Source organism: Panicum virgatum, chromosome 3K (assembly GCF_016808335.1).
Source record: "Panicum virgatum strain AP13 chromosome 3K, P.virgatum_v5, whole genome shotgun sequence".
Taxonomy (NCBI): Eukaryota; Viridiplantae; Streptophyta; class Magnoliopsida; order Poales; family Poaceae; genus Panicum; species Panicum virgatum.
In genome coordinates, this window is record NC_053138.1 from 11,152,186 (window position 1) to 11,166,242 (window position 14,057).

Here is a 14,057-nt window from a genome sequence, read left to right on the forward strand (position 1 = left end):
GTCGCTCTGGGAGCACCCGGTTGCTCCCAGCCTTCCCTCTCCACGCCGTATAGTAGTAAGAGTATTTCCAACGGGTGTAAGTGGAGAAGCTCACTATACAACTGTGAGTAGCTAAACGAGAAGGTAACCCACCCTTGTGGCTTGAGAGTTGTAAGCTTAGAATTGCTCTTATAGGAGCAGTCTTTGATGGGAGCTAACTTTCTGTGCCGAGAGGCCAGAAGAACATGAGCAGCATCCCGTGAAATGACCAACCTGACACAAGACATCAAGTGCATAAATTAAGAGGGGATACGATTCATTTGGCTCGACATATTCATGCTCAATTACATGCGACCGGGCGCTGCATGCAATCCATTCAGTTTCACATCGAATTTTGATTCTGTGGATTATTGTGATTGTACCATATCGTACTGCACGATGACTCGGCATTTTATAATGCATTTATACAATATTCAAGAGCTTGAGAACGAACATTATACTAATTCTCAGTGTTTTACATTTCGATGCTTTTATTAGAATGTATACGGAATATATGTACTTTGCACAGAAATTAAAATGCAAACACGATCACATAAATTGAGTTTCCCAAGATGAGGCTAAACCTATGCAGGAATTGCACTTGAGAGCAATGCAGAGCAAGAGTTAACATGAGTACATGACGATTGAACGTATAGGAATTTGAGGTTATAATTGATTTAAAAGATAAATAGTATCAGTAATCTAAAATCTGATTCTAGGACTGAATATCATCAGAAGATGAGAAACCTGCACTGAAAAGGAACAAAAATAAAAAAAAATCAGCATAAGACATGAAAGAAAGACAAATACATAAACACCGGTGCAGGTGATATCTCACAGAACCACAGCAAAACAATGGTAGAATTCTGTGATTTTCTGGAGCGGTGAATCAGTATGACAAAATCATGAATCATTAATCCTTTTGAGAACAGTCATCATCACATTAGTATTTCTTTCTATGGGAAATAATTAGTATTTCTTCCTCACCAACTTCTTTCGCAGTACTATCACCAATAGTTACCACAGGAGCATGAGCCATTCTTGAAATGATGGAAGCGACTGGAATCACGCACTATGATTTCATGGTCAACAATCTTCGATATGTAAGTGAATGCACTGTGACAATCACCACAGACACGCAGGTTCTTTGTGATTTGTATGGGACAACCAGGGGAAGTCGTGAGGAGGCCATATGCGAGAGCAAGCTTCTCACTGTGTTCAGCAAGAAGGTTATTTTTCTCCTCATCATCGACATCGTGCAATGCGAAGTCTGTCTCTGGGACATAACCCATACCCTTGATGCGATCTATTAGTCTCCCTAAAAGAGCATATATCTCTGGAGATAGAGGGTGTGAACGATCTCCAACAAAGAAAGACGCGGTGCCTTTCTTACTCTGGACCCAGCTGCATCCTGGCCTCTTCTTAATCCCTGATTTCTTCATCAGTTGTCTGATTCTTGCTACATCTTTCCACCGCCTTGCAGTGGCATATATGTTGGAGATCAGTGTGTAGGATCCATCGTTCTCTGCTTTCATATCAACTAGTCTGTTCAGAGCATATTCAGCAAGTTCCACATTTGAATGTACTCTGCAGGCACTAAGTAATGCGACCCAGATTACTGCAGTAGGCTCCATTGGCATTTCCTGAACTGTTTTCCATGCCTTATCTAATTTCCCAGAGCGAGCCAGCAAGTCGATAACACAAGCATAATGCTCTGCGCTCACAACTACACCATAATCTTTATGCATGCTATCGAAGTAATCCAAGCCCTGATCAACCATGCCTGAATGGCTGCAAGCATAAAGAAGAACCAGGAAGCAAATATCATCAGGAACAAAGCCTGCCTTTTGCATTTTCTCAAATATATCCACGACCTCAGTACCACGACCATGCATTCCATATCCTGACATCATTGAAGTCCAAGATACTTCATTCCTTTTAGGCATGTTATCAAATACATTTCTAGCAGTATCAACATCACCACACTTTGAGTACATATCAATAAGGCAGTTTGCCACGAAGTACATAGATGCTTCATACTGATGGTGGCGGGTGACATAAGCATGAATCTGCTTACCCACACGAAGTGCAGCCAAATGTGCACAGGCCATCAAAATGCAGGAAATTGTGTAAGCATTTGGGGCAACTGCATATGGTTTTAAAATCATCTCCGAGAAAAGCTTCAGTGCATCATTTGAGTCCCCGTATTGCGCATACCCACCAATCATGACAGTCCAAGTCACCACATTGCGTTCCTTTCGAGGTATGTAATCAAATATCAAGCATGCAGCTTTGAAGCTTCTGCACTTTGAGTACATATCTATCAATGCATTGTGCACCATTAGATCCTCACCATCTCCATCGCCACAAAAATGATTATCCAAGAGTAGAAGGCATTTCTTCAGAGAATATGCATGAGTTTCCATACCCTGAGACAATGCTCCCAAGGAAGCGCAGGCAGACAACAGAGAGATGATTGTGATAGAGTTTGGCTCTGATCCATAAATAAGCATTTGCCGGAAAGCGTCAAGGGCCTCTTGGCCGCATCCCCTCTGAGCATACCCTGAAATTACAGCACTCCATGTTATCACATCTAGTGGGATATTTTCTTTGCGCATATTCTTGAAAATCTTAAAGGCTGCCTCAAAGTCCCCATTTTGAGAGTACCCAGTAACCATTGCATTCCAAGAAACCACATCTTTGAATTCCATTGCATTGAAAATCTTTACTGCATCCTCCATTGACCCGCACTTTGCGTAGGTATCGATCAGGGAATTGCATACAAAAGCATCTGGAAATGTGCCATTCCGAATGGCATAGCCATGAATTTCTTTAGTTTGAAGCAATGCCTTTAGAGAAGCACATGCAGGAAGAATGTTGACAATGCTAATGATATCTGATCTATCATTTGTAGCTTTCTCATGGACAATCATTGCCATCTTTGAAAAAAGGTCTAATGCAGTCCATGGATTATTACCCTTAACATGGGCAGCAACAATCGAATTCCATGAGATAACATCATCAATTCCCCTCCAAGTTATTTCATCAAACACCAGACTGGCATCATCCAAAGAACCACAGCGTGCATACATTGCCACCAAAGCATTGCATACATAGACATTTGACTCAAATCCATTGCAACATATGAGTCCATGGAATGTGCTACCACAACGGTATGAAGGTAGCTCTCCACATGCTTTTAGTGTATATGGCAGAGTAAAATGGTCTGGCCGAGTTCCAGCCCGCAACATGCGAGAAGATACACCAATTGCCTTGTCAAGGTGGCCTTCCTTGATATGTTCTCGTATGAGTAGATTCCACCATACGGCTGGTGATGGTGTGACACGCTCCAACATTGAAAGAGCATCGCTTGTAGCACCACAAGCAAGATAAGAAGCTACAACACCAGTACCCAAAGATTTTGGTGATACATATGAATGTGATGGAAGCGGTGGAAGTGACACTGACAGCAACGATGCTGGACAAGAAAGAATACCCGAAGCAATTATCTTCTGGTGAATTTGACGAACTGTATTCACTGACCTGCATTCCTTTAACAGGGATGCAAAATGCATCAGGGAGATATCTTGACCAAAGCATTCTGCACTTGCAACTGATAGGAACTTCACTCCAATTCGTTTTGCTGCTTTCGGCAAGTTGAAGAGCATAATGCTAGCAGAATATCATTATCATTGTGAACTCGAAATCCTCAAAAGAGAAGTCATGACATCACTGTATCATAAAAAAAACATACTTAGAAAGAAGTATCATACACACTATGATTCAAATAAGGCAGAAGGGGTAAGAAAAATATCGATAAAAATACGAATGCACAAGAGCTCCATTAAAGAAACAGAATCGTGGTCAGGTTGTAGTACGCTGGGCGGGCCAAGGATTTGAGGTATGGGTATTCAAAAAATTTTAAAGGTTGTTTTTTACAGCCCATAGCACATAATTGCCATGACGGATTTTCAAAAAACATGAACAAATTACAATTACAATCACATGTATTGGCAAAATGCTATGACCGATTTTCAAAAAACATGAACAAATTACAATCACAAGTATTTGCAAATTGATATGACGACAGATTTTTTAAAAAAAACACTAATAAATTCCCAATTCCTCACCTTGGTGGTGGTTCACAGTTCACTGGCTCGGTAGCTCCTCGCCCGTCTTGCCCGTCGGCCGTCGCAGCGTCGCCGGAGCCGCGCCTGCCGCCGCGGGGCCCCTAGCGCTCGGCAGCTCCTCGGTCGTCCTCCCCGGAGCGCCTGCGGGAGTGCGGGCCGCGGTGCTGCGGGCCGCTCGCAGCTCACTCGTTACTGCCTCGACGAGTCGCCGGCAGCCTGGCCGCACCGCCTAGGGTTCGGTCGGGCTGAGGAGGACCGAGGATGACTGGGAGCACGAGAGCGCTCGGGCTCGGCTAGTCGTGGTCGCGCCGTCGAGGCCTTTCAGTTTGGACGGGTAGTGGCGCCGGTTGCGGCGGCGGCGACCTTCTCCTTGAGGCCGTCCACCTCGGCCTGCTTGCACTGGAGGTCGTAGAGCGCGGCGGCCTCGTACGGAGGGGTTGGGGCGCGGGATGTGGCCCGCGGCGGAGGCGCGCGAGGTGGGCCTGGGCCTAGGCGAAGTGGGCCGAAAAGCCCAAGAGCCACTGCCGCTAGCCATTATCGTGTGCGACATGTACCTGTTTTTTTTTTTTTTTTTGTCTAAGGAAGCTTAAGAACAGACGAAGTAAACACGAAATCTAAGAGAAACCCAGAGCATCAGGAAAATCAAAAATACATACAGAAGAGATAAGGCACATCTTTAATACGCAAGGATTTGCAAATTACCGAAAGTAACCAAGAGATCTAAAAAGAAATCGAGAGCATAAGGAAAGATATAGAAGAGCCAAGGCACATTCTTCAATACGCAAGATCTGACAAAAACTTTGCAAATTACCGAATGGCTCCTTCCCAAAAACTTTGCATTCCTTCCTAGAGTTTCAGATCTGACAACAATACAAGCGGAAGGGCCAACCTCATGGCTGAAAACATGTTCCTACCACAGTTGCAGTATTCAGCATGCAACAATTCACAATCAGCAGTCGTGAATTTCCGGTTTCTATTGTGTCAAAATTTACATGAGGTGAGAATGGTAGCCCCCAGAGTATTATCCATTCCTGCCTACACAAGATATCACAGGAACAGTAAACCGTTTCTCTGTGAACCTCGTACATAAGGTTCTTTTGAGAATTTGATTACGACCTATGCCCAGAGAGCTAATATTGACATAGAAGCAGATCCAAGCACCAATGCGATGTAACATGCCTTCTTCAATTTTATAGATGATGACATCATCTTGTCATGGAAAAAATCAAGAGAAATGAGATCCACAAGCGCCATATAGATAAGGACTCCTGCAGAAAGTGAACCAAGAATCCCTTCCATTATTAAGGCATTTGGATTGCTATCATCATAGCCAGTCATATGGAAGACAAACATTCCAAGAAGAATTCCCAATGGTGTTGTCACTGAGAACATTATGCACATATAGCCCACTGTTGCCATCCCAAAACCAGCCTGAGAGAAAGACAAATGCATCCATATTCAGTCATCAAAGAAGTATTTAAGCGCCTCGATATGGAATTCATACAGTAGTACAAATTATAGACAAAGTATGAAGAAGCAAATCTTGATGTGTTTCTATGAAGAGATGATTCAATACTATGCAGACCTAGAGTGGCAATGTATGCAGCTGGAAATTACTCATATCTAGTTATGAATTATGAATGAATATCAAAACATGACTGCTTTACAAAGGTGCATGCTAATTGGAATCGCAGCTGGCATCTCTACTAATGACGGGAATAATTAGTGTATTCCTCCAACCCTAGATGGGTGGGTATATATAGATCCTATACATGGGCCTCTAGATGGGTCTCTATACACATGGGCTCAATATACTCCAACACCCCCCTCGCAGTCTGAACTACCGGCGCAGCGGTGTTCAAGACTGGACAACAAGAAAGCTAACACCCCCCGCAGTCTGAACAACCGACGCAGCGGTGTTCAAGACTAGACAAGATGAGAGTACAAGTAGAGCACAAAAGGGCTAAGACCCCCCCCCCCCCCCCCCCCCCCCCCCCCGCAGCCACAACTAGCCATCGGCTACGTTGAGGCTGGATCGAAACTCCGAGAAGGTCGACGAGGGCAGCCCCTTCGTGAAGATGTCAGCAAACTGGGAGTTAGTCGGGACATGGAGTACCCGAACATCGCCGATGGCGACTCTGTCGCGCACGAAGTGTAGGTCGATCTCCATGTGCTTCGTCCGCTGATGCTGGACGGGGTTGGTGGAGAGATACACGGCGCTGACGTTGTCGCAGTAGACGAGCGTGCTCTTGGCGAGCGGGTTGTGGAGCTCCGCCAAGAGCTGTCGCAGCCAGGACGCCTCTGCCACGCCGTTAGCGACAGTCCGGTACTCCGCCTCAGCACTGGAGCGGGAGACAACCGGCTGCCGCTTGGACGACCAGGAGACCAGGTTGCCGCCCAGGAAGACGGCGTAGCCGGAGGTGGAGCGACGAGTGTTCGGGCAGCCAGCCCAGTCAGCGTCGGTGTAGACCACCAGCTCAGCAGTGGACGAGCAGTGAAGTACCAGGCCGAGGTCCACAGTGCCACGGACGTACCGGAGGAGACGCTTCAGCGCAGCAAGGTGTGACTCCCGGGGATCATGCATGTGGAGACAGACCTGCTGAACAGCGTAGGTGAGGTCCGGCCTGGTGAAGGTGAGGTACTGCAAAGCGCCGGCCAGACTCCGGTACGCTGTAGGGTCAGCCACCGGATCACCCAGATCAGCAGACAGCTTCGCCTGAGTGTCGACTGGAGTGGAGCAGGGCTTGCATTCAGTCATCCCAGCCCGTTCCAGAATATCGAGGGCGTACTGCCGCTGGTGCAGAAGAAGACCAGACAGGCGAGGCTCAACAGTGACGCCCAAGAAGTGGTGGAGCTGACCAAGATCCTTCATAGCGAACTCCTGCTGCAGAGAGGAGATGACACTCTGAAGCAACTGCTGACTGGAAGCTGTGAGCACAATGTCATCGACATATAGCAGCAGATATGCCGTCTCATCCCCACGGCGGTAGATGAAGAGAGACGTGTCAGACTTGTCCTCGGTGAACCCCAGTGTCAGCAAGAACGTGGCGAACCGAGAGTACCAAGCCCGTGGAGCCTGCTTCAGTCCATAGAGAGACTTGTTGAGCCGGCAGACCATATCTGGACGACTCGAGTCCACAAATCCCGCAGGCTGAGAGCAGTAAACAGTCTCTGACAAGGTGCCGTGAAGAAAAGCATTCTTCAAGTACAGCTGGTGCACAGGCCAAGTGCGCGAGAGCGCAAGCGAGAGGACCGTGCGCACCGTAGCGGGCTTCACGACCGGGCTAAAAGTCTCATCATAGTCCACACCAGGCCGCTGAGTGAACCCCCGGAGAACCCAGCAAGCCTTGTAGCGCTCCAGTGTGCCGTCAGCCCGACGCTTATGCGTACAGATCCACTTGCCAGTCACCACATTGCAACCAGACGGACGCGGCACGAGGTCCCACGTCTGGTTGGCAAGAAGAGCCGCGTACTCCTCCTCCATCGCGTGACGCCAGTGAGGATCCGCCAAGGCGTCGCGGACAGAGGAGGGTACCGGAGAGACCCGCGGCTCTCCCTCGGTGGCGGAGAGAGTCGCAGCCTGGGACGCCATCAGCCGAGTCACCATGGGATGGATATGTCGAGGATCCCGATGGATGACCGGCGGGTGGTACACCTCCGGCTCTGCTCGAGAGGGAGCCGGAGGAGGCGGCGACGGCTCCGGTGTCGGCGTCGCAGGAGCCTCCGGAGCAGGAGGCGGCGCCGGTGTCGACGCGGAACGACGCCGGTACACCTGCACCGGCTCAGCGTACCGCTGCGGCGCTGGGTTCGGCGCCGGACGACGCCGGTACACCTGCACCGGCTGAGCGTACCGCTCAGGTGCAGGGGAAGGCACCGGGGCCGCGCGTGGCGCAGCAGAAGACACCGGTTCCGTGCGCGGCACGACCGGAGGTCCGAGGGCCGCGCGTGGCGCGACCGCGGGCACCGGGGCCGCGCTCGGCGCAGCAGGGATCACCGGAAGCGGTGCCGGTGCTCCGGGAAAACATGCAGGAAAAGGACAGACAGGTAACGGTGGCTGAACCACCGGGTCAGTCGGAAACAGAGACGCCAGCTCGGGATCAGAAGAAGGTGTGGAGGAGGTGGAGTAGGGAAAATCCGACTCGTTGAAGACGACGTGTCGGGAGATCAGAACGCGGCGAGAGGTGAGGTCAAAGCATCGGTACCCCTTGTGGTCAGGGGAGTACCCGAGGAACACACAACCAGTCGAGCGGGGCGCCAGCTTGTGAGAAGCGGTGGCGGAGGTGTTAGGGTAACACGCACACCCGAAGACCCGAAGATGGTCGTAGCGAGGAGGGGTACCGAAAAGAGCGTGGTGTGGAGTGGGAGCAGGAGAAGCAGTGGACGGAAGGCGGTTGAGTAGATAGGTGGCGGTGTGGAGGCTCTCCGCCCAGAAGCGCGGGGGGAGAGAAGCCTGGATCAGAAGGGTGCGCACAACGTCGTTCGTCGTGCGAATCATCCGCTCGGCCTTGCCGTTCTGAGGAGAGGTATACGGACAAAGACATACGCAGCTGAACACCCCGAGACAGGAAGAAAGACCGGGTGGTGGAGTTATCGAACTCCCGTCCATTGTCACACTGGACGGCCTTAACGATGAGGCCGAACTGAGTGGACATCCAGGAAAAGTCCAAGAGTAATGAGAAAAATCATCAACAATGACCAGATAATATCTATAGCCAGACATGCTGAGTACAGGAGATGTCCACAGGTCACAGTGAATGAGATCAAAAGTCCACAGGTCACAGTGAATGAGATCAAAAGCATGCGAAGAAGAAGAAGAAAACGGAAGTCTAACATGACGACCTAACTGGCACGCATGACAGAGGTGCTCAGCAGGAGCCCTAGTACATGGAACATCGGTACTACGGCGGAGCTGAGCCAAAACGTCGCGGCCGGGGTGACCAAGCCGGCGGTGCCAGGTGGTGGAAGAAGGTGTCACGACAAAAGCAGAAGACGAAGAAGCCGAAGGCGAGGTAGCGGAAGCAGGAAGCCGAAGAGTGTAAAGGGGCCCCGGGCTGTCACATCGGAGGAGCGGACGCCGGGAAGCCGAATCCTTCACAGTAAGACCAGATGAGTCAAATTCGATAGAACATGAGTTGTCAGCAGTAAACTGGCGAATAGAAAGAAGGTTGTGAACCATTTGAGGAGCAACAAGAACATTAGGAAGACGAGGAGCGGAACCCACGGCGGTGACAGGAAGGAAAGACCCATCACCAACCATGATAGAAGAAGGACAAGAGGGGTGTGGGGGTCAGACAGAAGAGAGGATACCAGCATCGGGAGTGGTGTGGAACGAGGCACCCGAGTCGGCGATCCACTCGGTGCTGGCCGGCGGCGTCAGTCCCATGGTGCTGAAGGACTGTGCCAGTGTGGCCTAGTCCCACCCCCCAGGCCAAGTCAGCTGCTGGCTGGGCTGAGCGGGCGGGGGCCAGGACGGCGCGAAGAGTGGAGCAGCGCCAGTGAACATGGCCGCCGGCTGGAGCTGAGGACGAGGCCCCCCTCCCGGACCCTGGAACGGCCACATCGAGATGCGCCCTGACCATGGGTTGCTGAAGGATGGCCAGGGCGTACCTCCAGCGGCAGGGGCAGGAGCGGGAGCAGGAGCCGGTGTCGGCGCGCCCCGACGGCCCCCACCGGTACCGGTGTTCCCAGAAGCAGGGCCACCAGTGCCACCACCACCACCCCGTCGCCGGCGACGTCCACGGCCCCCCTCCTCCGGTCTGCCCGGCGGAAGCAGCACCAAGGAGGGAGGTGGCAGGAGCAGCGGAGGAGGCCGGTGGAGCAGCAACAAGCGCGGCGGGGGTGGGCGAGGACGATCCGGGCGCGAGACCCCTGGTGATCTCCTCGAGGGCGAGGTCGTCCCGGACCTGGAGGAAGGTGGGGAAGGGCCTCTGGCGAGCGATCCAGCCCTTCAGGTGGTCGTAGGTGCTGCTCAGTCCCCGTAGGACATTGAGCACCAAGACCCGATCGGACACCGGATCCCCGAGGTCGTGAAGAGCATCGGCCATGCTCTTCATCCGCCGGCAGTACTCACCGACGGAGAGGTCCCCCTGCTCGAAGGTGCGGAAGGTGGCGTCGAGCTGGAGGGCGCGGTACTCGGCGTTGCCGAGGAACTGGCCCTCGAGCGCCACCCAGGCCTGCCGCGCGGTGCTGCCGTGGGTCCTGACGAGGTCCTGAAGATCCAGGGAGATGGTCCCGAAGATCCAGGACATGGCGACGCTGTCGAGGCGCAGCCACGCCACGTCCCGTGCCTCGATCGGCGAGGCGACGAGTACGTGGTCGTCGAGGGCGTAGCGGCGGAGGGCAAGCAGAACCTGGTCCCGCCAGCGGCCGTAGGAGGAGGACGCGGGGTCGCGGAGGACGGAGACCAGAGCCCTGATGTTCTGGACCCCGGCGGCCTGGAGGTGGAGCTGGGCGACCATGGGGTCGGTCGGGTCGTACCGGGCTCCAGATCCAGCGGGCGGCGCCTGGCGTGAGGAAGAGGCGCCTGGCTCGGTGTCGACGGGCAGCTGGCCGGAGGAGGCGAGGAGGAAACGCTCCGCCTCGGCGAGAGCGGCGTCGGCGGCGGGCTGCATGCCCGCTGCGACAGCAGCGCGGTGGGCCACGGCGACGGCGGCGGGATCCTGCAGCACCTGCGCCGCGGCCCGCAGGACAGCCAGATCGACGGCGGCGGCGCGCTGGGCAGCAGCGCGGGCGCTCTGGGCGTCGGCCACAGCTGCATCAGCGTCGGCCGTGGGCCACTGCTGCACCTGCTGCAGGGGAGGGAACAGCTGGGCGGTGCCTGCGTCGGCGTTCAGTGGCTGCTGCAGCTGGGCGGTACTCCCCCCCCCCCCCCCCCCCCCGCGGCCTGCTGCAAGACGGTGCTCCCCCCCCCGCTGCTTGCTGCAGGGGGAGGCTGCAGCTGGGCGGCGCTCCCCCCCCCCCCCCCCCCCCCGCGCCTGGATCCGCGGCGGCGCCAGGCTGGGAGGAGACCAGGGCGGCGGGCGGCGGCTGGGAGGAGACCGGGGCGACGGCCGGTCGGGGCCCGGCACCCGCGCCCGCGCCAGCCGCTGCAGCAGCGGCGGCGACGGGCTGCAAGGCGGCCACGGGCCGGATCTGCGGCCAGGAGGCCGCGGCGCCCCAGGCAGAGGATGCGGCGGCGCCAGCAGGGCTCAGCGCCTGCTGCGCGGCAGCAGAGGAAGGTGAGGGTAGGGGAGGGAAGGAGGAAGGGGAGAAGGGCGGCGCCGGCGGCCGGCGGCGGCGACGCACCAGGGGAGCCGGTGGCGACTGGAACAGAGGAGAGAGGAGAGGTGGAAAACCTAATCTACTGATACCATAATGACGGGAATAATTAGTGTATTCCTCCAACCTTAGATGGGTGGGTATATATAGATCCTATACATGGGCCTCTAGATGGGCCTCTATACACATGGGCTCAATATACTCCAACATCTACTGCTCTAGGTACACTATGCTTTATCAACTGAGGAAAAGGATAGAAATCAGCAAATTGCACAGCACCGCTGCTAATGCTGGACACATCACTCTTTAAGGACTGTTTCGCTTTCCAGGTAGTCTGAATCTTTATAAATCCTAATGTTTGGGCATATCCTGCAAACTCTTTACTTTACTCTTTAATGACTGTTATGCTTTGCAGGTACTCTGAATCTTTATGAATCCAAGCCATTGCTTTGTGGAATTGCTGTCCAGCAAGATACCACCAAACCAAAAGGACCAAGTCCTAGTGATATTCCTCTGTCACCTCTCCTATGTGCATAACACATCAGCCTGAGCCTCTTCTATAGTGGAGTGGCAACAAAAGGTAAACATTGTGGAATATGTGGATTGAAATCAAACATGAACGAACAGAACTGGGTGGGAAAAAGGACAGATTGGCCACATGGGTTTTCATGGTGCAAAAAGTTCAGCCTTCAGGTTTTTATTGCTATAATTCAATGATCGGTACAAAAATGTCACTCTGGTTGATTGTTGTGGACAACGGGGATCCTTCCACCAAGAATCATTCTATACTCTATAAAGTTATAAGGAGGGTCCAGGGGACAAAGAAGGGCTTAAACAAATCATTACCAAACAAAGCCGTGCAGACCAGACTCCCTAGTCTGAAATTGAAAACAGTCGATGCACTTACTCCAAGGCACACAAATAAGAGGGAATAATCCTTTGTCTTGTCTATGTGCAAATTATATAACATAAGCATAGGTATCTAATAATAGTGTGATCCCCACATAAACATATGACTATCAGTTCATCATACTCCGAAAGAGAGTCAACCCGTAAAATGATATTATATCCAGCTTGGTACACTGTGAAAGAGAACACTGACATCAATGATTCAATCAAGCTACAACCTCTGAGTTCCTATGTAGTGCAACAAAATCTAAATTCAGACCAAAGGTTGCAACCTAATGATGTAACGAAACCTCAATTCCAATCAATTACAGATCATAAATTGTAGCAATACCAATGAACCATGCAAAAACGATAACAATATGAACAAATCGATCATGAGTCTTCAATTCCACACACAAACAATGCAAAATTTGAGATACGAATGTTTTAATTCTCACCTGCGCGATGCAGCCACCAAGGCCCATCCCCTCGAACACCTGGTGGAAGGAGAGCGCAACCACGAGCGGTCGGATTGCGCAGACATCCTGGGACATCCCCATGGTGACCCCGATGATGACGGAGTGGAACACTATCCCAATCTCCAGCACCTTGGAGACCATCTTCTGCTTCCTCCTCGCCTCGTCTTCCTCCCCCGCCCCGTCCCCCACCTCGACCACTTCATGCCCGACGCCATGGCACCCGCCGCCGACGACCGCGACCTCGTCGCTGCGCACCAAGGCGGCGCCCTTCTTGCCCCCGAAGAGCGCCACGTCGTCCCTGTCCGTGTCGGCGCCGTTCCTGGCAGCGTGCGGCGCCAGGTCCTCTTGGTCGTCGTCCAGGAAGGCGCGCTTCTTGGGGCTCATTTCGCCGATGAGTTCAAAGACGGGGGCTTTTTTGGGAATCGGGGCGTAGGGCGTCTCCGTCTCCTGGTCGCCGTGGCCGTGGCCGCCGCCGCCGCCGCCGCCGCCGTGTCCGTGGGCCTCGAGGTGGGAGGACGCGGAGAGGTCGACGAGGAGCGCGAGCAGCGCGCCGACGAGGGTGAAGAGCCCCGCGAAGGGGAAGTCCCGCCAGGGCCTGCGCGTGGCGACGGCGCAGTCGGCGAGGGCGGCGTGCGCGTCGGGGAGCACGTGGACGAGCGAGGTGGAGAGGATGACCCCGGCCGCGTAGCACTTGACGAGCAGCAGCCCCCGCGCGTAGTTGGGGCTCCCCCGGAACGCCCGCGTGAGCGCGATGGGGAGGCAGATGCCGACGGCGCTGGCGACGAGGATCGCCAGCAGGGACCCCGTCTTGAGCCGCGCGGCCGCGGCGCCGTCGCGGCAGGCCCGGGGGCCGCCGGGCCCGCCCGCGGGGAAGCACCCGGTGCCGGACATGGCGGCGGGACGGCGGGTGTTCGACGAAATTACCCCCGCGGAGCGCGCGCGCGCGCGACGGCGACAGGGAGGAGGCGACCGCGGCTGGACTGGGACGGACTGGTGGGGAGGAGGAAACGGAGAGGGGGGCGGAGACGGTTTAACGGCGGCTTCAATGCGGTGTCGGGCCCACGGGGCGTTGAAGTCTGCTGGCCGTGTGCGTGCGTGCTTGCTCTGGGAGCACAGGTTCTGTGGAATTTTGTGGGGGGGGGGGGGGGGGGGGGAGATGGAGGAGAGATGTGCTGCCGCGGTGTCAGTGACATGATGAATTTGGCGAAGGGAGCCACGGCCGACATGTGGGGCCCTTTTTATTCTGTGGAAATTTGCAATTTTATTCTATGGAAAATTGCAATTT

The 14,057-nt window shown here is 53.8% G+C and overlaps 2 protein-coding genes across 2 annotated transcripts; both read right to left on the reverse strand.

Annotated features, from left to right (window-relative positions):
- Nucleotides 1-803: 803 nt before the first annotated feature.
- On the reverse strand, nucleotides 804-4,536 carry LOC120697538 (pentatricopeptide repeat-containing protein At5g16860-like). Its single transcript, XM_039980801.1, has 2 exons — nucleotides 4,149-4,536; nucleotides 804-3,750 (listed from the first exon to the last, which is right to left on the reverse strand). Exon 2 carries the CDS (start codon nucleotides 3,684-3,686, stop codon nucleotides 1,026-1,028), a length of 2,661 nt encoding a protein of 886 aa, XP_039836735.1. The 5' UTR covers nucleotides 3,687-3,750; nucleotides 4,149-4,536; the 3' UTR covers nucleotides 804-1,025.
- A 419-nt stretch (nucleotides 4,537-4,955) lies between these two features.
- LOC120697539 (zinc transporter 6-like) lies at nucleotides 4,956-13,794 on the reverse strand. Its single transcript, XM_039980802.1, has 2 exons — nucleotides 12,752-13,794; nucleotides 4,956-5,579 (listed from the first exon to the last, which is right to left on the reverse strand). The coding sequence occupies exons 1-2, from the start codon at nucleotides 13,661-13,663 to the stop codon at nucleotides 5,265-5,267; spliced, it is 1,227 nt and encodes a 408-aa protein (XP_039836736.1). The 5' UTR covers nucleotides 13,664-13,794; the 3' UTR covers nucleotides 4,956-5,264.
- Between the last annotated feature and the right edge of the window lie 263 nt (nucleotides 13,795-14,057).